Source organism: Ascaphus truei, chromosome 2 (genome assembly GCF_040206685.1).
Source record: "Ascaphus truei isolate aAscTru1 chromosome 2, aAscTru1.hap1, whole genome shotgun sequence".
NCBI lineage: Eukaryota > Metazoa > Chordata > Amphibia > Anura > Ascaphidae > Ascaphus > Ascaphus truei.
The window spans coordinates 53,520,516-53,545,206 of NC_134484.1; the positions used below are offsets into that span (position 1 = coordinate 53,520,516).

The following is a 24,691-nucleotide window of genomic DNA, read 5'->3' on the forward strand; positions in this document are numbered from 1 at the left end:
TCACTATGTCGGCTTTTTTTTTTTTTCTTCACGTCATTGGTTATTGTGTTTAAATTAAAGATATCTTAATCTTATTTGAATTTGGATATTTGTGTTGAAGGATCATTACGTACACGTGCACTAGAACATCATAGAATATTGCTGTAGGCAAATCATTTAAATGCTCCAAGGAAATGTTGCAAAAGGTTTAATAAACAGTCATATTTTGGTTTGTTGTTTTAAAGGAAGCTGTTCAAATGACAAGGCACAGTGCATGCACGTTATACCCTAAAATTGTTTGACTGGTAAAATATAGCGGTTTTCTGAAATACATGATGTTTCGCACATTTGAAAATGTACGTATACATCAGCTCTGACCTGGTCCATTTAATTGACAAAGGAAAATAGAAAGTTATACTGTAGCAAGGGATGACATATCCCATTATCATATATGTATAAGGGTACAATAACTTCACACTGACAATAATATAAGCATGCTAACAAAGTCAACTAGAGGGTGTGTGTCTACTATCTTATGTTGTTTCTTCAAATTATTGTTATAACTATCATTTGTAATGTTTAGCCATGTGGTCAATATATAGGCGCGAAGGACCTAAAAGTGAACAAGTATTTTACATCTCTCAGCCATATGCACATTACCTTCTACTAAACTGTTAGACAGTGACATGCTAATAAAATTGTTGGTTGTTCTCCCTGTGCATTCAATTTGGACCACACTGATGTAATTCAGCATTTTGAACCTAGAAATAATGTTTTTTTATACAACAAAATCAGATGTTCCTTATTTGTGTATAATCAATTGTGATATAAACTAAATAGTACCATTATCTTGTACACCCAGTGTATCAGTGAATATATTCAGTCCTCCTCATTCTTCATTAATTATATTGTGTATATATCTAATGCAATTAAGCATAATGCATGAAAAACTATCATATATGTACTTAATAATTGGTTTTGTAAATAGTGATCATTATTTTCTTTAAAAAAAACAATCAATAATCAATATACAACTGGACATGGCTTCAACAATATATTGCATATTATTAAATATGTATTGATTGTGATTTACTATTTAATATTACAGTAGGCCCAAAGGTTTATGTTTTTAATCTCTTTTTATACTGTGCATGAAAGGTTATTGTTTCTTTAGTGCAAATTATTTTCTTTCTTTAAAACTCTTCCACTGATTTTAACTAAATTGTTAAATTATCCCTACAATCAGCATAGCATTTACAAAAAAAGAACACTTTCTTTCAATGTGTGAAATGGAAGAGGGCCAGTGCAACTGAGCTGATTTTATTTTATTTTAATAAAATATTATTATAGCAGGGGGTCACGTGGACCATGACACGGGAGAATGAAACATGCAGGAGATACCAGCACCCCATACCGGGGTCTGTAACAATTGAAGCAGGGGGGTCTCCGGCCTGAAATTAATGTGATTCAGCTCCTGAGACCCCCTGCTTCAATAATATGTTATTAAAATAAAATAAAAGCAGCTTCATTACCTCAATTGCTAGCCGCTAAGGTAATTAAGGAGTTAAACCAAAGAACCTGGTTTGTTGAGGATAGAGGGGGTGGATGAAGGGGACAGTTACCCCAGGGTGAGTGGTTAGGCTAAGATAATGTAGGGGTTAACCTATTCAACTATCCACCTGAGAGGCCTAACCACACACCCCAAGACAACTACCCACTTCACCCACCCCCTATACCCAAATAACCTCCTTTCCCCACAAAGGAATGGGCAAATGCCCTAGTAGCCAAATATTACTTTCAAAACAGTAAAATACATACAGTAAAATACTTAAAAATTTTACTTACCCCTGCCAGGATGAAGTCCTCCTCCTCTTCTGCACGCACATGTAAAGTCCGATACCCAACCATTCTAACACCAGTAACTCCTTAATTACCTTAGTGGTAATTACCACTAAGGTAATTAAGGGGTTACTGGTGTTTTAATGTGGTGGATGAAGGGTGTACTGTAGTTGCCCTGGAGAGGGTGGTTAGGCCTCCCGCATGGGTTGTTGGATGGGCTAACCTCTTAAACCTCTTAAATATCTTAATGGCTGTAACTGCTAAGGTAATGAAGGTAATGAAGGGGTTAACCCCTCCCACAACTCTCCTGGAACTACCCCCATACCCAACCCATTATATCCCCATCCCTCAGCTCACCTATCACCACGCGCACAAATGGGCAAAGCACTACTGTAGATGCAAAAAAGACAAAATAAAATAAATATTAAAATACAATATATATTTTTAGCCATTTCACCCATTGATTGCCACTTTGGTTACCTATGCCCTCAATGGGAGCACAGATAACAACAATGGAAATGAATGTGAACCCTACTACAAACAACCCCCTCCCATCCCCCCCAACACCTACAGTACAATAATGGACAAGAGCCCTATTATCAAGATCTGGATAGTAGAACATTTGCCCATTAAAAATAAAACATTACCCAGGCAGCATATAGTAAATAAAAGCTGTACTTACCCCTGCCAGGTGAGGGAAATAATGCTTTGGTTGTTAAATCATACCTACCTGTGGGGATACAGAAATCCAAACCCAGTGAAATACCCTATTCAGAGTCTGGATGTGACTAACGCCATGTTTAGGTAGGACCTAACTAGCATTATGTTTCTGCGTTAATATTAATGGACCATTGTTGATATCGCCGGTGTAGAGGTAAAACTCATTAAGTGCAATTTTGGCAAAAATTCACTAAATGCACTTCTTATCTTACAATTTCTTGATATTTCTATAAAAAAAAATCTCATTAAGTGTCTATTTAGTCATGGTTCCGAGTTACCAAAACATCAAACTCAAGTATGTTTAAGAAATAATGTCGAAAAGGACATTTAGTCGCCTTTTCCTTGATACTCAAAGAATGTCGTTAATGACTTTTACCACTACAACACAATATGTTCTGTGAAGAGGAACACCTTTTTTGCATATAATTAGCAATAATGGTCATTAGTTAACAAAAATGTTTTTTTTTTTCAGGAGAAAACATGACTTTACATGATGTTATTGCCCTTTGAGGATACACGTTAAGGCATAATGTGACATTAACGTAGGCTAACGTCACGTTAAGTCACCAAACAGTGTTTCAACCGCTGTCTAACGTATCTGGATTTTCCCCCACTCCTTACAGATGGCTAAACATTTAACTCCTGCATTCCTTTTGGCAGATACTAAAGTCCAGCATATTCACAGTTAAATTAATGGAAATTTATCTAGGAGGTTTAGAATTGTTATTAAATATACTAATGCTCCAAAAACAACATAAACCCTGTCATTTCGTTCTGTGTATAATTTTGCAGGACTATAGGCAAGGAACTGTGGATTTCTAGGTTAACAACACTATTTGCAAATTATTATTACTGTATGTGTGCATTACAATGTTATTTATGCTTCTTTAAAATGTCCTCAAATCTTAATTTGTGGATTCCCAATACACTTACATTTCTTTGAAATGTGCATTATATTGGGCCAATGCATACAATTAAAATAATATCTCTAAATCTAGTTATCAAAAACAGGTATAGTACTGTAGATATATCGTATAAAGCAATTCATAAAGATTAGATATTTCTCCATTCTGTTTGAAACTGAAAAAAACTGCTTAAAAAAGGGAACTGTGATAACTCAAGTATTGTTTCAATGTTTTCTTAGGGACGGGCCAGACCAAAGTTCTCCTCAAATTGGACAGTTCAGTGGCAACACTGCACTGGAATCTGTCTACAGCACTTCCAACCAGGTTTTAATAAAATTCCACAGTGACTTCACAACAAGTGGTTTCTTTGTACTTAGTTATCATGGTGAGTATACACATTCATATTTTTAGTAACATCTACAAGCACAGGATATGGCATTCTACTTTAATTCAACTATAACCTATGAAATGCCATCTTATTCAATAAACAATATCATACATGTTGAGACTGTAGGATTTCAGAGCAATAAAGGCCTGGGAAATTGGTAGTTTACACTTTTTAAATAGGAGAAGCCTCTTCATTTCTAAGAATAAGTGCAGATGTTTTAGTAAAGAGGAAAAAAAGTTAAAAATAAAAATATGGATTATATTTTTTTTTAAACTGTATTACATACTTTTGAAGTACATTACAGATTGTTGGATGCAATGTGTGTCTTTTATACAGTATAATATGCAACCTTGTCTTTTCTTACAATTTTGCTGTATTGCCATATGCAGAATAGCAGGGATCATGTTCACTAAGACATCTACAGGAAGTTAACCTATTCTGACCTTGGTAGGATAACGGTGTTTAGCATTTGACTGCTTCATATTATCCATGAGCTTTACCGTAGGTTGCTAGTAGCTCAAACTAATTTATTCCCCAAGCCACAAACATTGCGGCTAGTGTAGAGAAACTGTTCTTTTTTTTTTTTTAACTTCAATTTTATTGATTTTTTCCATGAGGCATAGCAGACAGTTGTACATTACATCACATGCACACTCTTTTATAATTGTCAAAGCCAAACCCCATGGTATGAAGATACATAAAACGTCACGATGGGGGTGGGGGGAGGAAAGATGGGGAGGAGGGGGGCAAATTGCAGCTTTTCCTGGTCTTGGTCATCTGTTAAACTTTGCTGCTCTACAGATCCCATTTTGGAATCTTAATAGCGCATCTCCCATTCCAGTATCTGAACCTTACCACTGTATGGTCTGTTCTTTTGAGGCGCCTTTCTAATCCCATGTTCCTTATCAAAGGAGACCGCACCTACTCCTATTAAAGCCAAAGTGTACTGTTTAACATTCTGTCAGACTCATCCCAATTCAGTTTTGGAATTCAATTGTAAATCAAAGATAACATTTAAATACTGTATTAGAAATGTACAGTATATTATAAGGCAGCGGTGCGCAAACTGGGGGGAGCGCCCCCCTGGGGGGCGCAAGATTGTTTAGGGGGGTTGCAGGCAGCTGCTGCGATTTTGCCAGGAGCAGAGAAAAAAGCCGTCTGTAGCTGCAATTTCTCTTTTGGCCATTAGGTGGCGCTGTGCTACACAGCTACACAGCATCATCCCCTTCTTGCTTCTTGCTTCTTGCATCAGCGTGGTGAGTGTGTGTGACATGGGGTGGGGGGTGAGTGTGAGACTGGGACATGGGGAGGGAGTGTAAGACTGGGACATGGGGAGAGAGTGTGAGACTGGGACATGGGGAGGGAGTGTGAGACTGGGACATGGGGAGGGAGTGTGACACTGGGACATGGGGAGGGAGTGTGAGACTGGGACATGGGGAGGGAGTGTCAGAGTGGTACATGGGGAGGGAGTGTCAGAGTGGGACATGGGGAGGGAGTGTCAGTGTGGGACATGGGGAGGTAGTGTCAGAGTGGGACATGGGGTGGGAGTGTGAGACTGGGACATGGGAGGGAGTGTGAGACTGGGACATGGGGAGGGAGTGTGAGACAGGGACATGGGGAGGGTGTGTGAGACTGGGACATGGGGAGGGAGTGTTAGGCTGGGACATGGGAGGGAGTGTGAGACTGGACATGGGGAGCGAGTGTCAGAGTGGGACATGGGGAGGGAGTGTCAGAATGGGACATGGGGAGGGAGTGTCAGAGTGTGACATGGGGAGGGTGTGTCAGAGTGGGACATGGGGAGGGAGTGTGAGACTTGGGACATGGGGAGGGAGTGTGAGACTGGGACATGGGGAGGGAGTGTTAGGCTAGGACATGGAAGGGAGTGTGAGACCGGGACATGGGGAGGGAGTGTCAGAGTGGGACATGGGGAGGGAGTGTCAGAGTGGGACATGGGGAGGGACTGTGAGACTGTGACATGGGGAGGGAGTGTGAGACTGGGACATGGGGAGGGAGTATCAGACTTGGACATGGGGAGGGAGTGTGAGAGTGGGACATGGGGAGAGGGGTGAATGTGGGAAATGGGGAGGGGTGAGTGTGAGAATGGGACATGGGGAGGGGGTGAGTGTGTGAGTGTGACATGGAGAGGGTGGAGAATGTCTGAGTGTGTGACATGGGGAGGGAGGTGATTGTGTGAGAGTGTGACACGGGGAGGGGGGTGAGAGTATCAGAGTGTGACATGGGGAGGGTGGGTGAGAGTGTGACATGGGGAGAGGGGTGAAAGAGCTACATGTGGAGGGGGTGGAAGAGACATGGGTTGGGGGGTGGAAGAAAGACATGGGGAGAGGTGAAAGAGAGACATTGGGAGAGGGGGTGAAAGAGAGACATGGGGATGAGAGAGACACTGGAGGGAAGGAGAGAGACACTGGCAGGAGGGAGGGAGACACTGGCGGGAGTGAGTGAGAGAGAGAGACACTGGCAGGAGGGAGAGAGACACAATGGCTGGAGGGAGAGTGTGAGAGAGACATCAGGAGAAGGGAGAGAAAATGGCTGGAGGGAGAGAGCGATAGAGACACTGGGGGAGGGAGAGACAATGGCTGGAGGGAGAGTGAGAGACACTGGGGGGAGGAAGAGAGTGAGAAACACTGGGGGGAGGGAGAGAGACACTAGGGGGAGGGAGAAAGAGTGAGACACACACTGGGGGAGAGAAAGAGAGTGGGGAGAGGGAGGGGGAGAAACTGAGGGGAGGGATAGAGAGACACTGGAGGGGGAGTGAGAAATACTGGGAGAGGGAGAGACTGGGAGAGAAGTGTGAGACTATGGAAGAGGGGAGAAAGGTCCTGAGAGGTCCTAATGTGGCAGGAAGAGATTAATAATACGGCAGAAATGGGGACGCTATTAGACAAATATCATAATATTTATTTTTAAGTGATGTAATTTGTGTTATAAATACTTTTTTTGTAGACGCGTGGATGGGGCATTAGAAAGCTGGTTCGCCCTCATTGGCTGAACCAGCTCACATGCGCTGACGTCATGTGATTTTGATTACATCAGGCAGGAGGGGCCCGAGAAATTTCATGGATGAAAAGGGGGGCTCGGCATAAAAAGTTTGTTCACCCCTGTTATAAGGAATACCTAGTATCTCTCCAAGCTATTAAACGAATGGCTACATATTATATATTTTTTGTACATTTTTACCACTGCTAAATGGAGTTATCAATGGGCCTCAATCAATCTCTTTTTGTTTCTTTTGTTTTGCTCTTTCTCCTGCATTTTTACATTCTCTCTCTTTGAGCCATCAGGACCCAATCTACACACTTTCCCACAAATAGACAACAATTCAGATCTTGGGGAAAACAAGGCCACAGCTAAAATTAACAAGTATTTTCCAGTATGCATATTAGTACTTATCCAGGCTGTCTGTTGTGAAAAGCGTGAATAAATAAACCACATCTGAGGATTATTGCAGAATAACAAATGAGTTTATTTTGTGAACATGTGCACACATAGAAGGAAGTTGCAAAATAAAACTTCCCCATCGACATATTGGCCTACAAGCCATATTTATACCAAAATACTAAGCCCACGCCCCCCGTATGAGGTGGCATGTACGTCATTACATAAGCGTATAAGATAAACAAAATAGGAGTAAGGGAACATTGAGTTAATAACATAACTGTAAGATTCATACTATTATTCAAGCCAGTGACCTTTTCTCTATATACGTGATTTCTGGGAAAGGGTGTATATGATCATGAGAACCTCCCCCTGAATGCGAGATGTGCCTGTTATCTATATTTTATTTTCATAACAGTTCTCCCATCTCCAAGGTCTTGTGGTTAGCCGAGAGGCTTATTATCACTTAAAACTTAGGAGCAGAAAGAAGAAAAAAATGTGTCTTCTAAACCTAACTTTTCATACCAACACTCATGCAGACAATAGACAAAATGGATGACAATATAAGGCACCTTAGATGGATGCTGACTTAAAATGACTGCTCAGATCCCAGTGCTGTTTATGTCAGACCCCCCCCCCCCATAATGTACTTTTTTCTCAACTTCGTCAGTTCCCTCCTTTTTATTCTTAAAACATTGCTTTTGAGAATTAAAGTTATGATGTTAGATCCAGGGACATATAGATAGACTCATATTGTATACTGGGATGCTCCATCATCAAATAATGCTCATTGGTATACCTCAGAGGAAAAGGGCGCGTGCCCTTCACTGTCAAAGTCTCGTATGGCGCTGTGGCCAACATGTCTTTTGGAGTTGAATAACTGTGATCGGCATTTTCTTTCTTCAAGAGACTGCTGTTTCTGGCATCTGCAAAGAGTGGCATCAGATTGAAAGAGGGGGTAGCACATTTGTGGATCATACCTCTGCAACAAGTGACACACACATGCATGACAACAAGTAACACCAACACACACAGCAAAGCATTCATAAGTTTTTTTTTTTTTGCTCCAAGTGATCCAAGCCATTCACCTAACCCTAATGGGTGATATTCTGTGTCTTCTCCATTTCTAAGACTCTTTTGAATCTCTTCTATTTCATTGAGTTCATGCTGTACAGTGCCACTCTGATCTTGAATGGAAACACAACATTGTTATTTAATTAGGGCACATACCCCTCCTTTTTAATCTAAAACATAGTCTAAAGCAATTTTGTTTTGTAAGGTCATAAGCCTAATCTGAACCTGTTCTTGGTTTAATGATGACATTAAAAACTGCAAAATTAAGGCCACATCCTTCCTGTAAATTGTTATCTGACTGAACATACATTTTAATACAGGTTTCATTTGTTGGTGGAGACACTTGACCCATAAATTGATTCTTGTTCCTAGAGTGTGATACACCCTTTAAAGAGGCTGACTTAAAAAATGGGAAAATACAGAAATTATATACATAATACTAAAAACCTTATTTTATGCAAGCAAACTTTCTTTGGGTATGCAGTTGCTAGATAAAGGAAATGGCATATATCTCTATCGTCATATATTTTCAGAATCATCACAACATTCTATTACTGAGAATTGAAGGGTTGGTATCTGTGGAAGCGAATGCATGATCATCACCCCTGCACGCATTATATACATCATTCACTCAGAATACTGTATCAGAACAGACAAAATGTCTGCGATGGTCAAAATGGTTGACTTATGATCCTTTCCTTGTGGCTGACACACGCCCCTGGGTGACCCCCTCCTTTCGGTGGAGGTGCAACAAACTTCTGGATCAAAGTTTTGCTGCACATGACATATACATAGAGAGTGAGAGTGCCAAAACACATACAAGAGCATTCACAAGCCACACTTCCAGGAAACCAATCCTCCCCTCAAGGCCCAATAGTACATACATCCTAAAATGTCTAACTTAAACACACTCTAAAATAAAAATATTGAGTCTTTGAAAGAAGAAAAGTGAAAATGAATGTTCTGATTAAGACCGGGCCTCAGCCTGGTGTCTTATTTTCCTCGGGGGTTAACAGTCAGGGTGTTTCTTTACCCTTCAAAACATTAACTTGAAGAGGCTGTGCTTTAGGTGACTTTGATCTTTGGTGGAGCTGGAGTGAGTTTCACGTGAGTCACATGGATCCAAGAAGAAATCTCTGACACTTTAATTGCAGTATTAGTTGTGAGAAGTATTTGAAATGGTCTTTTCATCTGGGATGAAGAGCATGCTTGCGTAGGAAATATTTGACTATTAACCCTGTCTCGAGTAGGTGCACTTTCAACTTTGACCTATGCCTAGAGAGACTTAAAAAATAAATTAGTTGCATACAATACTTACTAATTGTTTTATTACCAATAACATGGTCCTTAATTTGCTCCTTTGGACTGCTGATAGTCAGAAGTCATCCCATAAGTGTCTCATAGGGAGATAATTTATACCTAGGAATAAATTCTTGTATCAATGTGTTTACTTCTGTTTTAGCATCCGCATATAGACAGAGGTATCCTCTATGAATGTTCCTCAAATTAAAACTAAGTAGCCAATATGAACCTGACTTTGCTACACTCTATATTCCTAAGACTTGATGCCCCAGCCATTGCCAAACTAATTGCTTCCATAGTTAATTCTATCCTGTCTGCAGGCCATATCCCTAAAACCTGGAAAACTGCCAGAGTTGTCCCAATCTTCAAAAGTGGGGACAGAAAACACTGTCTCAAAACTACAGCCAATCTCTCTTCTCGCAATACTATCCACAGTCATGAAAAAAATATTCAATCCCAATTAAGCAATTATTTTACCAATACAAACTTCCCTAGCCAATTCCAATCTGGCTTTTACTCAAACACTCCACTGTAACTATTCTGCTAAAAGTTTGAAATGCCTTGTATATACTGTATACCCTGTTCACTTATGTACTGTAACTGCTTTTGCAACTATGAATCCCCTGTATTTAACCCTATGCACAAGACACACCCAAAAACCCAGAGTGGCGACTCCCAATTCACCACTTCCTGGCAAACCATTCTAGATTAAACAGCAATTTTGACAATAACTTCTGCTTATGGACACCTTTGGAAAAAATAAATGGTTAAAAGTTATAAAATACATCACATATTCAATTAATAGACAAATGATTTTGTATAAGACTTCACACTAATTTCTTGTAATATAATCTCTTTGCAGAGTGCCGAGTAGAGTCAGTTATATATTTTTAAAGACACTCCGCATTTGACTAAAAAAAAAAATAATTTTTAAAGCTTGTTGCAAAAAAACAACTTGTTTCTAGGCGTTTCGCCAAATAACCTTGAACAGATAAGATAACGGTACAACGGCTTTTTCATAAACAAAATAATAATTATTGGATTGGAACTTTAAAGTTAGATAAAGGGAGCTCTATCCAGAGCTCTAAAAACTACATTTTTTATGGCCTCTCAAAAAATTAAATAACAAGACTTCTATATAGATGAGGTTAGATCACTTCTAACACACAAATAGATTCCCACAAGCTCATGCCATGTCCCTCCACTCAGTTTTTTTTAATGCCTTCTGTTTGAAATCTCATACTCTCACAGACTTCCTACACTACAAATTTATGCTATCCTATTTCAACTATGCCCTCTCTCAAGCTAAACAAACCCTACTTCTCTCCATTAATCAACACGCACAAGCCTAACCCACACTGATTCTTCCTTCATCTCATCTCAGGATTTTGCTGACTATTTAAAGGAAAAGCTGGAATCCATACATCAGAACATTCCCTCTTTTTCCTCCTATCCTACACCGCTTCCTGCTTTCCTTGACTCTTTTTCCACTGTCTCAGAAGAGAATGTCACCATCACTATTGATCTCCTCTTCTCTCTCTACTCTGATACCTTTCCATTCTCCTTCAAACGTTCAACAGTTATACCAAGACTCAAAAATAGAAAGCTTGATACAACCTGTCTTTCTAACTACTGACCTGTCTCCCTCCTGCCTTTTGCCTCTAAAACCTTTTGACCATCATGTATTCTCTTGCTTGCTTCATTTTCTTAACGCCCATTCTCTCCTTGACCCTCTACAATCTGACTTCTGCACTGCTCCCTCCACGGAGACAATTTTCACTAAAATAACTGATGACCTATATGCTGCCAAAGAAATTACATCTGCTCATATTACTCAACCTCTCTGAAGCATTTGCCACCATGAACCACATTCTTCTCTTTTCTCTGTACACACTCTCTATAGGTGACCTAATAACATCTCTTGGGTTTAAATTTCACCTCTATGCTGACGACACACACATTTACTTTTCAACCCCTGACCTTACACCTGCTGTACAAACCAAAATTTCTGAATGTCTTTCTGTTATCTCATCCTGGATGGCCCTCCTTCGCCTTAAACTTAACATGGCAAAAACAGAGTTCCTTATACTTCCTCCCAAACCTGGCCCTACTACCTCCTTCCACATTACTCTTGGAAGTACTATTCATTCAGTAGCCCAAGCACGCAGCTTAGGGGTCACACTCAACTCCTCTCTCATATTCTCCTCGCTCATTCAAAACATTTCTATAACCTGTTGCTTTTTCCTCCACAATATCACAAAGATACACCCTGCCCTCTGTTGCTCGACTGTTAAAACTCTGATTCAGGCCCTCATTATCTCCCATCCTGATTACTGTAATCCCCTGCTATCCAGCCTTCCTGCCTCTCACTTGTCTTCCCTATAATCTATCCTAAACACTGCTGCCAGAATCACTCTACTCTTTAAACTCTGATTCTGCGTCTCCCCTCCTGAAATCCCTCTCCTGACGTCTTATCAAATCCTACTGTCTCTGTATGCTCTCCCTTCCTACCAATTAAATTGTAAACTCCTCAGAGCAGGGACTTCTCTTCCTTAATGTAACTTATTCCCTGACCCATTACTTTTACCATTTGCTTCCTATATGATTACGACGTGCACCACTCCTGTGAAGCGCTATGCACACTAATGCACACTAATGGCGTTATGTACATAAAAACATACAATACAATATATAATTCAAACAATGCTTGTGAGCTTTTACCAGCATTTTTAAACAAAAAAAATATTCCCAAACATATCCTAATCCTATAGAAATAAAAAATGAAATGTGTTTTTACTGGTTACACACAATACAGAACACACAATACAAAAACTTCTCTCATACACAGCCAAACAACATCACAAAGATAACGAACAAATAAAAGAAAAACATTTCTCCCCTATTACCAAACAATTTCATCGTGCAACTACATTAATAAAAATGTCCTCTTTCTTTATTCTCATAATTAACCTGAATTTAAAACGACTTTGATGCTCCGGAGTTTTGAGTTAACTTTCGTATCTTTTGTACATTCCTCGAGCTGGAGAAAAAGGTGGGGGCACGATCTGTGCGATCTGTGCTGCTGTTATTCTGATTCTCTTTCTTGCAGACATTTGAGCAGAAGGAAAAAAAATACTGTATCTCCTGGTTTTAAAAACCTTATCCGCCTGGCCAAAACGAATAAACCTTTTAAACTTTTACCAGTGACAGAGCTGAATATATGCCCATTCTTTTTCATTCTTTAATCCTTCTACGGACACTCAAACTCTCTTGTTTTCAGTGTTATTAACTTCGTATTATATTGGGTGTACACCTTTTAGACATTTACATTTCTTTGTGAGCAATTAATATCCGTGTTTTTGTAAGTACTTGCAAGTTCTTGGATGGTGATTTGTGTACACGTGTGCTACTTAGCATGGTTTATCTTTCACACAGATAATCATTCAGGAAAAATTAATTAGGGTATCAAATCCATCTGACAACTCTCCATTAAGGGCACAACAATTTTACTTGCCGGCACCGAAACTTGAGTTTATATCAGGAAATGATTTATAACCACTTATTGCTTGTGGGGAAATGGAAGGAAAAGCTGATATGTGCACTCCTGATTTCGGCCGCTTCAGTCAGCCGGTCATGCCATGCATGACTTTAGCCACAAAAACCTCATAAAATCCAAAGATTTATACTGCCACAGATACACAGGGATTACTGAAAGTTAGAAGGTTCCACTATGAGCCCTTGCGTTCGCATTCTTACGAATAAGAAAACCGGTGCGGCTGCCCATAGTTTCAAGCTTCTTTCCATATTAATTTATTGCAAACAAACTTTTTTTTTTTTTACCTTGTGGTGGCGTGTTTTTCAGTGGGACTTGCATGTGTTCTTTTTCCACTTGAACTTGCATGTATTTTTTCATTTGCCAACAAAATATTTGTTCACTGTATCCATTCTTTATTATTTGTGTCTGCAGACACACAACCTCTAACGGCAAATTTTGAGAACTTTTGTCTCCCATTATTCTCCTGCTACAGTAACCAGCGCAAGCTGATTGCATACAACTCCTGTTACAACAACCAAATTTAATTGACAATGTACAATTCTCCTGATACAATAATAAAATTTAATTGATCATGTACAATTCTTTTGGTATGTTATTGATAAAACAGAGTAAATATACAATCAAGGAAAAGTCATGACAATCTTGAAAACAATCCCTTAGGCATACAAACACTCACCTTCATCACCAAAACACCAAAACTTTTAAAGGGACTCTTACCTTAGTCCCTAACAAAAAATTACAACTCTAATACTTTAAAATGGATACAGGAGCAGTGATTAATAAACTCATTTGAAACTGCTAGGTAACCCGTCAACCCGATTGAGACACTCTTACAAAATCCATGTCTATACATCACTCAAAACATTTTTTCAACTCAGGCTTTCCTCAAAAAGGTGCTTTTTACCTTGATTCTTATGAGCGCTCAGGTTTGAGTGACCGAGGAGTGATTTTTTCAGGTGCCCAGCTTCCGGTATATTTGGGTTCCTATTCGGAGCGCCATCTGTGAAAAGCATGAATAAATAAACCACATCTGAGGATTATTGCAGAATAACAAATGAGTTTATTTTGTGAACATGTGCACACATAGAAGGAAGTTTCAAAATAAAACTTCCCCATCGACTTATTTGCCTACAAGGCATATTTATAACAAAATACTAAGCCCACACCCCCTGTATCAGGTGGCGTGTATGTCATTACATAAGCGTATAAGATAAACAAAATAGGAGTAAGGGAACATGGAGTTAATAACATAACTGTAAGATTCATACTATTATTCAAGCCAGTGACCTTTTCTCTATATACATGAGTTCTGGGAAAGGGTGTATATGACCATGAGAACCTCCCTCTGAATGCGAGATGTGCCTGTTATCTACATTTTATTTTCATAATAGTTCTCCCATCTCCAAGGTCTTGTGGTTAGCTGAGAGGCTTATTATCACTTAAAACTTAGGAGTAGAAAGAAGGAAAAAAATGTGTCTTTTAAACCTAACTTTTCATACCAACACTCATGCAGACAATAGACAAAATGGATGACAATATCAGGCACCTAAGATGGATGCTGACTTAAAATGACTGCTCAGATCCCAGTGCTGTTTATGTCAGACCCCCCCCCCCCCATAATGTACTTTTTTCTCAACTTCGTCACTGTCATATGTCAAGAGCCTACAAATGGCTAGCTGCTCATGACCCTAACTGCTGATGTTTCAGCAGGATAAAATTCAGAGCAATTTTTCCTCCATTAAAAATTCTACTACATTTAAGGCACTGCTTGTTTGCAATGCAGCTGCAAGCTGTGACAAAACAAAGGGTTCACAATTGTTATACTCTATATATAAATTATTCTTTTATGTACTATATATACATACATACATGTTTTTATCTAATTTAAAAACAATAACTAGCAACAAACAAAACCAATATGCATAGAAAACTCAAGTAAAAACTTGGGTGGGAGGGACAGCATTCCTGAGAACTGTGCACCGTTTAACTTAAAATGTGTGCTTTCCCACATTAATTAATATTAAACTTTTCATCTTGAATTTTATTTTGGGAGTATCCTTTTGGTCTCCATGGAACCCTCCGATTTGATAGTTGTACATGCTGATAAAACACCTTCACCCCTTTACCTTTGCTAAGAATTAGCATTACTTAATACTGCATCATTCAACCATATGGTATTATCTGAGAATATGACCACAGTTGCTAGATACACATTGTATTCATCTGTGCAGGAAGTAACTCTTCTTTTCAACAAATAGCAAGTTTGATATGTGAACTTGGCAGGAATAAATCTTGAAATATATTCACAGTGAAACATCTGATTTTAAACCTTTCTAAATTAATTAGTCTGTTTTGTACCCATATTATCCCAGCTACAAGTAAGCAAATACTGTATATTGCACATATTTCAAAATGACACTAGACCTTTGTTATTTGGAATAAAGTTAAAGTACAGGCATACCCCGCATTAACATACGCAATGGGACCGGAGCATGTATGTAAAGCGAAAATGTACTTAAAGTGAAGCACGACCTTTTATCCACTTATCGATGCATGTACGGTACTGCAATCATCATATACGTGCATAACTGATGTAAATAACGCATTTGTAACAGGCACTATAGTCTCCCCGCATGCGCACAGCTTCGGTACAGGTAGGGAGCCGGTATTGCTGTTCAGGACGTGCTGACAGGCACATGCATGAGCTGCCGTTTGCCTATTGAGCGAGATGTACTTACTCGCGAGTGTACTTAAAGTGAGTGTCCTTAAACCGGGGTATGCCTGTACAGTAAATATTTAACACAGACTTTATCTCTTCATTAGGTTATAAATACTGAACTACAAAGATATACTGTAAGTTGAAGGTAAAAAGCAGGAAGTCATTGCTGATAACGATACTTTGGATGTTCAATTTTACTTACATAAAGTACTGCAGCTGATACCTTTTCTACTAACAGAATTAATTTCTAGGTTAATTACATAATGTAGCAGGAACCTTCTTTTTTTTCCCCTCTCAGCAGGATCCTAAATAGTTAACAGGATAAACGGGGGAGTTATGTCTGCCTAGTTAATTACAAGTCAATGATGGACCTGGCACTAAGCCCCTTCCAATACCCAGAGAACAGCAGTTGCTGTTACAGTCAAGTAACATGTATTGATGTGAATTGTCTATAACAGCCATATTATAGAAGTATATATTTTAGTGGATGAAAGACCCACTGGACAGAATCCTTCTAAATTAGTGAGCTAAACATTGGAAGACATTAGCAGAAGACTGGTTATGTTTTGTAGAGCTGTACATAGAGAGGCAGGTATATAGGTATATACAGGTGAACCCTGTTTTAGCGCGGTCCTGCCACATCAGTCCTACCGCGTCCGCCAGAGGGAAAGCCGAGAACTCTCCCAGCGTTCCCAGACCTGGTGGGGCAACGGCAACCGCACAAATCTCTTACCTGGCATTTGGCAGCTCTGCTCCCGGTGTCTGTCAGTGTTCGGAATGCCCAGCATATCACTGCTGTGTTACGATGGCACTGCGCATGTGCATGGGATCGGGTTTCAAAGAAGAGACTGTGGCGTCCCTGCTTTGTTTACATGAGGCATGTGCAATGCTCTCCACATCCAGACACATGCGCTGTTCATGGCTATGACTAAACACTACACAGACTGTATGGGCGGACAGTGTGTGTGTTAGTGTCATTGTGTGTGTCAGTGTGTGTGTGTTTAAGTGTGTGTAAGTGTGTTAGTGTAAGGGTGTGTGTAAGTGTGTTAGTGTCATTGTGTGTGGCAGTGTGTGTGTTTAAGTGTGTGTAAGTGTGTTAGTGTCATTGTGTGTGTTTAAGTGTGTGTACATGTGTTAGTGTAAGGGTGTGTTTAAGTGTGTGTAAGTGTGTTAGTGTCATTATGTGTGTGTAAGTGTGTTAGTGTCATTGTGTGTGTGTTTAAGTGTGTGTAAGTGTGTTAGTGTCATTGTGTGTGTGTTTAAGTGTGTGTTAGTGTCATTGTGTGTGTCAGTGTGTGTCTGTGTTAGTGTAAGGGTGTGTGTCAGTGTCATATTGTGTGTGTGTGTGTGTGTGTGTGTGTGTGTGTGTGTGTGTGTGTGTGTGTGTGTGTGTGTGTGTGTGTGTGTGTGTGTGTGTGTGTGTGTGTGTGTGTGTGTGTCGGTGTGTGTGTGTCGGTGTGTGTGTGACAGTGTGTCGGTGTGTGTTTAAAACCTCAGCAGTAGAATAAAAAATACAGAAAATGTACAATTGTACAGTATTAACACTTTTATTTATGCATTCTACAATAAAGTACTGTATTTAAAACACCAATTAGCGTGTTGTTCATTTCTCATAAATACTGTAAATAAAGTACTGAACGTTAAATAACTTTTTGCTCAACACACAAAAACACATACAGTAGTATGTACATCACATGTACTGTAGATACATCACATACTGAACTCACAACTGCTGTTTCAACATTAACAATGGGGCTGTAATTCCATATTAAAGTGAAAACAGTGTAATGCACTCTGTGTTCATGTAACAACTGTACAACAAAAACTATACAGTACTGTACATAATAAAAACAGCTTGAGATTACACTTTAAAAAAACTATTTAGGGTTGTCTGTTTCAGTGTATCTCTTTTCTTCTTTTTGACGATTTCAATGATTCTTTTTAATTGCAAGATTGTAATTGAATCGATGTTTTCTGTCTCTAGAAATTTAAGTCCTGTTTGTAATCCTACGAGCGCCTCTGTGATCTTTGGTGGCGGCTCTGGTTCCTCGTCCTCATCGTCTTCAGTAGTATCCAAATCAGTATTTTCACTTTGAATGATTTCTGAGTCCGTCATATGTTCATGAGTAGGACAGCTGCTGTCCCCATCGACCCAAGAGTCAATTGTAGCCCCACTTTCCATATCAAGGAACGGTTCCAGTACTCGTTCTGCATTGGCCATTTCCTGTTCTGTGAGGCCGTCATTAACATAGATTGCAAATAACAGATTGGAGGCAGTGACTTCTTCCTCCGTAAACCCCTCAAAGTCAGCATCGTCTTCACTGTCACTGGCGACTTCAACGTTAGCCGGCACCGGACGTGCACCTGTTATGTTTCGCCAACATTTCGAAATGCACATTTGTGTGACCGCTTCCCATGCTTCGCCACCAATATAAAAAACTTCTTTTAGATTAATTTTCTTTAAAAATGACGTAACTGGATAATCACTTGTGATTATTCGGTGTATCAGCGTTTTCCAAAAGTTCATCTTAAAGGTTGCAATAATGCGTTGATCCAGTGGCTGTATTTTGGATGTCGTGTTCTTGGGCAAGTAGCTGACCCTTATTTTTCCATCTCGGCTTATTAGGCTATCGGCCGGGGGAAGTGCAGGGCAGTTATCAAGTAACAACAAAGCTTTTGTATCCAACCTTTGTTGCCGTAAGTTTTTACGGACCTCTGGTACAAACTGTTGATGAAACCACCTTTCGAAAATACTGGCAGTCATCCAGGCATTTTTTCTAAAGTCATACAAAAAAGGCATAGTACCCATATTCACATGGTGGAAGCACCGCGGCGATTTAAACTTGCCAATACAAAGTGGCTTCAGTTTGTGATTTCCAGTTTGGTTCACACAAAAAAGTACAGTCACTCTGTCTTTCATTTATTTAAATCCTTGTGTACGCTGTTCATCATTCTTACAGGCCAGAGTGGTATTTGGTACCATTTTGAAACACAGTTCGGTCTCATCGCATTTATAAACCTGTTCTGCGGTATAGCCACCATCTTCAATTATCTTCTGAATCAGGGCAGGGTACGAGCATGCAGCTTCATCGTCAGCTGACCGTATTTCTCCTGATATAGCGGTTTTCCTTATTCCATGTCACCTTTTAAAGCGATCTAGCCATCCACTACTTGCCGCGAAGGAGGTTGAAGCATTGCCGTGAAGTTGGTTGTGAAACTCTTTGGCTGGCGTTTGCAGATGGGGTCCAGACAAAGGCGTGCCTTCGGATCTTTCTTGGACAAACCACTGAAAAACAGCTTTATCCAACTGGCTGTCTTTAGGTTCACGCAAACGATTACGCTTCAGTCCATCGTCTGTTTCTATGGATTTAACTGCATCACGAAGTTTCTCCTCCTCCTTTTTCCATCCGCGAACTGTAGACTCATTCAGTCCTAGGTCTCTAGCCACTTTGGTTTGCGTGACTCCAGATTTTATTATGTTAAGCGCAGCAATTTTTTCTTGAACAGTAAACCTCTTACGTTTGGTTGAAGTTTCCGCCATTTCTACCTGCCAGGGGTCTTCAGTATGCCTTTTCCTAGTTTTGAAAACCTGAGGCTTTTAACAACTGATCTGGAGGGCTTAAGTACAGTACCTGAGTACAGTATGTACAGTATTTTACTAGCTCTCAGACAGGACAGTGTGTTGTAGGATAACAATGACAGAGATAACCATGAGCAGAGAGGGTCAGAGGTTTCTTTAGGTGTCACTTTATTACAATGTTTTATTCTATTTTACATACTTTATGTTGTATTATATATGTTATCACTTCATTTGTGTTGCTTATTATTCAATTTTTAATCCTTTTAATACATTTTTATGTCATGTTTATGTTGAACATTTAGTGCGTCTCCATGGTTACTGGTGTCAAATGACCCCGCGGGGTCACGTTGCCATGCCGTGACGTCACATGACCCCGCTGGGACAGTACACGCCGGAACTGCAGAGGAGCAGGGGGAACAGGCAGCTCACAAGCCGCACACACGGCGCGCACGGTGCACGCGCACGGCACGCACAGACGGCCACGGCGCACGCATACACGGCCCTCAGCCCTCACCGAGTGCAGCGAGTGCACAGAGTGCCCACAGAACACCATGTGAACACAGTGTTTGAGAAGGGGATCACTGTGAGAAGGGAGGGGGGTTATTGTTTGAGCAGGGAGGGGTGTTACTGTTTGAGCAGGGAGGGGGGTTACTGTTTGAGCAGGGGGGATATTTTTAGCAGGAGGGTACTGTGAGCAGAGGGGGGGATACTGTGAGAGAGGGGGGTACTGTAAGCAGGGGGGGTACTGTGTGAGCAGGGGTGTACTTTGAGCAAGGGGGGGGCTGTGAGCAGGGGGAGGGATGTGGGGGTACTGTAAGCAGGGGGGGTACTGTGTGAGCAGGGGTGTACTTTGAGCAAGGGGGGGGGATGTGAGCAGGGGGGGAGATGTTTTGTCCCAATTTTGCCCCCCCCCCCAAAAATAAAATTAAAAAAAAAAAATAATTTAAAAAAAAACGGAAGCCACGTGAAAACCGCGTTATAACCGATTTCGCGTTATAACGGGTCGCACTATAACGGGGTTCACCTGTATATATTTATATATTTATATATATATATATATATATATAATTTTTTTTATATATATATATATATATATATATATGAGAGAGAGAGAGAGAGAGAGAGATCTAGCACAATATATCGCTTTCAATTCTACTATGAGAAACAAAAAAGACCCCAAAGTGCGACTACCCAAACATCAACAATGCTAAGTGATAATAAGTGAATTACAAATTGATGATAATAAAGTGATATAACTACAGTGTATACTTGTACAAAAGAGTGTAGATTAAAGTGTAAAAACAAAATGGAAAAAATACAATCACTTCTTGACTTCTGAAGTGCTGCTACAACACAGAAACCTTCCAGAGGATCTTACAGAACCAGAATATTAGATTACCTTCTGTGAAAGCAGGAATAGGATATTCAGCGCTCGTGCTGCAGAAATGATAGTTGGAATAATCCCTGTGCTGCACGTGCATGGAGCGTCTCCCCAAAGGCTCCCACTTCAGAGGTGATCCCCCCTCAAGAGGGGGGAGGACACCCTGAGAAACAGGGAAAGAAAATTGCACAGAAGCGCACAAGGGATGGAGTTAATAACAGTATTTTAATAAAACAAACACATGAATGGCTGAGAGGATCACTCCTGAGGAAGAAAGCAGTTGCTTTTGAAATGCGTAGAGTGGGAGTTTTTATTCAGACCGGAGCATACAGTAGAGAAGTTGCAGGAGGATCCAGCACTCACCGCGCGACGAACCCAGAAGTGACGTCAGACGCCAGTCGGAGCAGTGTAACAGCTGACCGGGGGCTGAGGCGGAGGAGTGGGGGATCTGTAAAACATCCAAAAACAAGCTCAAAAGACCGAGCTGGGATCTAGTCAACCCTCCCTCAAACCCTATGACAAAAGTGAATCGCAAAAGGGGATACTCAGACGAGGTGCCGCGATCCGGATCCTGTGCGGTCAGCTGTGGACCCCCACCTTTGCCCTAGTGTAAGTGTCCGTCTCCCCCTGTCAGCGGGTATTTAGTCCTCTATGGCGGTTTTTATTTAAATCCCCTTGGGCTGTTAGTACTTTCTCTGTTTACTTTTACATTGAATGTTTTTTGTTGTATGTGATGTATTTTTCCTAGACATTTTATGTTAAGAGACCATATGTATGGCTTTAATTTCTGGGCATTTTACTTTTATATTTTGAGCTGAGAAGGGGTTGGATCCTCTCAGCCATTCATGTGTTTGTTTTATTAAAATACTGTTATTAACTCCATCCCTTGTGCGCTTCTGTGCAATTTTCTTTCCTACCTTCTGTGAAAGTGCTAGGTGGAAGTATGATCAAGAGACTGTGGTATGATCCACTGGTAAAGCAAGTTTTTAAGGACAGTCGAGCAACTTGCAACAACAGGATGAACTTACAGTAGTTGCACTAGGAAGGAACAATGTGCTGTTGTCTGTTTATGTTAGAATGTAAGGAACCAGAGGGAAGAGGTATGACATGTTCAAAATGTAATCGTAGTTGTTAACCAAATTACCAATTGGAGTACAAGAGGTGAGGTCAGGCATACTTGTAATTGACCATTACCTAGGACAAGTGAAATAACCAATAGCTGTGAGGAACAACTGTTTCTAACTGGTGATGCTTTGGGTTGTACAGTATACTGTATGTTGAGCTGGATGGTCATTAGTACACATTCCTACCACCATTTAAGGATAGCACATGTAAGTTGGGTGAATGCTATAGCAGCCCAAGAATGAGACTAAAACAGAAATGTGTCACGTAAGGTGAGCTGAGTGGAGGGAAACCGATCTAAAGGAAAGACAGCTTTCCAAATCACATAACATCTTGATCATTTTAATAGGTTTATGACTTCACATTATTATAATGTCAAAAGGTCACTCCAGGGTACAGTTTATATTCAGTTTGATAACATGTTAATATTAGGTTGCCCCTTGTGCCTCATTACCTAGTTGGTGACCAAATCCCTACTATGCACTGTTACTTATTATAAAGGATGATTGGCTAACCATTAACTTAACCAAAGCAAATATTTATGCTGGTCTACTTTCACTCATAATGTACAGTACAGTATGACACTCCACAAATAATGTGGAAAGCTGTTACAATGGGGTTTGGTTCTTGTTTTGCCCAAAATCATTTGCTTTGGTTTTGGATTTTGGAGGAAAAAAAGAACAATGCTAATATAGCGTAATAAGGTATGGCCATATTTTAAAATATGTATGGAATCATTTATAAAATCAAAGACAAAGTAAGAGTTCATAACAACTAATAGTGTTCTATTTTCAATTGTAGAATAAACAATTGAAGTCTGGTAGAGGACACATGAGTCTATGGGAAATCTCTCTGACTGGATATTAAATCTCAAACAGACACAGTCAGCGTTCCGTCAATGCTCTTTTGCAAGTGTGCCTTTTGCTTTAAGTTCTTGATTATATGATATAGTATGTTCACAAAGGATTACTGCTCCGCTGGACATTTTAGATGTTTGATGTTCTCCCGGCGACCAGTACACAGACTGTGCTCAGAGTAGCGATATCATCCAACATTTTCTGTGGCTGAGAAACTGACCACTTCATCAAGATTTGACGCTACACTTTGCTTTGGCCCCTTATAGACCTGCTTCTACCAATGTATTGGTTGCATAATCAAATACAAAAACTTTGTTTGCTATAAAACAAAGGGCTTGGAAATTAAAGGGATATAGACATTAATTATATACAATAGCAAATAAAATACCACTTGTGAGCACATTCACATGTCTCAGAAAGGTTCACTAACCTGCCTTTCCCCATTAGCTCTTAACATACAATTCTTTCAATGCAGGCAGGGATTAGGGGTAATGAAATGCAAATGAGCACTCACAGTGTCACTTTTTTCTTCTTGTACATTTTAACATGGACCACTGCAAGCTTATGCCTGCCGTATTACACAGCTTATTCAAGAACAGACTGGGTTAGAGAAGTGCATTGCCAGTAAAGCTAGGGGGGAATATGGGGGGACACCTGGGACTCCTGTCCTCAGTCCGTTCAGATAAGGGACCTAGGTCTACTGCCAGAAACATGTAGAGGGGGCCTGCTAAAGGGTGTTTGCTGAGGTGCCTATCAGAGGCCGGTGGAAGAGAGGGCATCCACTGACAGACACCTCTGTGTGCCCCCTCAATCCTCCAAGGCAGAAGGTTGCACTTGCCCTCCCCCTCTGGTCTTGACCTCCATGCCCCCAAGGCTCTTACAGTACCTATACTCCTAGGCCCATACTTCTTTCTCTTCACTCCCCAAGGTCTATAACTACCACCCAGATCCAAAAATACTCCCTCCAAGCCCCTCCACACTGGCCAATATCTCATTCTTTACCCCTTGACCGGACCATAGCCTTCTCCCCCTCAGGCTCATATCTCCTTCCTTCCCGGCCATATCTTTTTTCTCCCCCCTCCACCTGGCCCATATCGCCTCTCTACTCTCCTCCCCCCACAGGCCCATATATTTTCTTCTCCTCTCCCCCCACAGGCCAAAATCTCTTGTCTCTGCCACTTCTCACAAACTCATATCTCCTCTTACCCCCCTCCTGCAAGCACATATCTGCTCTCTACCCCCCTCCATAGGCCCATATCCTCTATGCCTCTAAGGATCACATCTCCTCTCGCCCACCTCTCCAAAAGGCCAATATCTCCTCTTCCCCCCACAAACCTACATCTTTACTCCCCCCCCCCAAACAGGCCTGCATCTTCTCTCTCCCCCCACAGGCCTATCTATATCTTATATCTCCTCTCTTCCCACCATATGCCCAAATCTCCTCTCTCCCCCCTCCCCACAGGCCCATATCTCCTCTCCCCCACAAAGGCGCATACATTTTCTCTTTCCCCACAGGAACATATCTCCTCTCCCCCCCTCATCCATCACATGCTTATCTGCAACAAGCATGACCCCCTTATCAGTAGAGAGGTCTTTTGCATTTGGTTCAGGATACTTAAATTCCAATGCATCAGTTTGGTTGTAGTTGTCACACCTAACCGTTACCTGTGGCCTCTCTATGTTGCAGCTGACAAACCTGTAGTCTTGTATCTTTTTTCCTTGTAAAGACGAGTAGACAACTGTGTTGTATCTTTAGAGGTGTGATCACCGATACAGTTCTGTCTCATTATAGCCAAAGTGACAAAAAATGGTACTAAGGCGCTCCTATACAGAGTGTTATATGTGATAATAATAAACAATAATAAATCACTAAGAG

The 24,691-nt window shown here is 40.6% G+C and overlaps 1 protein-coding gene across 6 annotated transcripts in view; it reads left to right on the forward strand.

Moving 5' to 3' along the window:
• Positions 1–24,691, forward strand: part of CSMD3 (CUB and Sushi multiple domains 3) — a 1,548,521-nt gene that overhangs the window by 1,262,310 nt on the left and 261,520 nt on the right. For all 6 annotated transcript variants that reach the window (XM_075582415.1, XM_075582410.1, XM_075582412.1 and 3 more), the window contains one exon: positions 3,683–3,828. In XM_075582415.1, the coding sequence (XP_075438530.1) occupies positions 3,683–3,828 (146 nt within the window). The remainder of the gene's footprint in view (positions 1–3,682; positions 3,829–24,691) is intronic.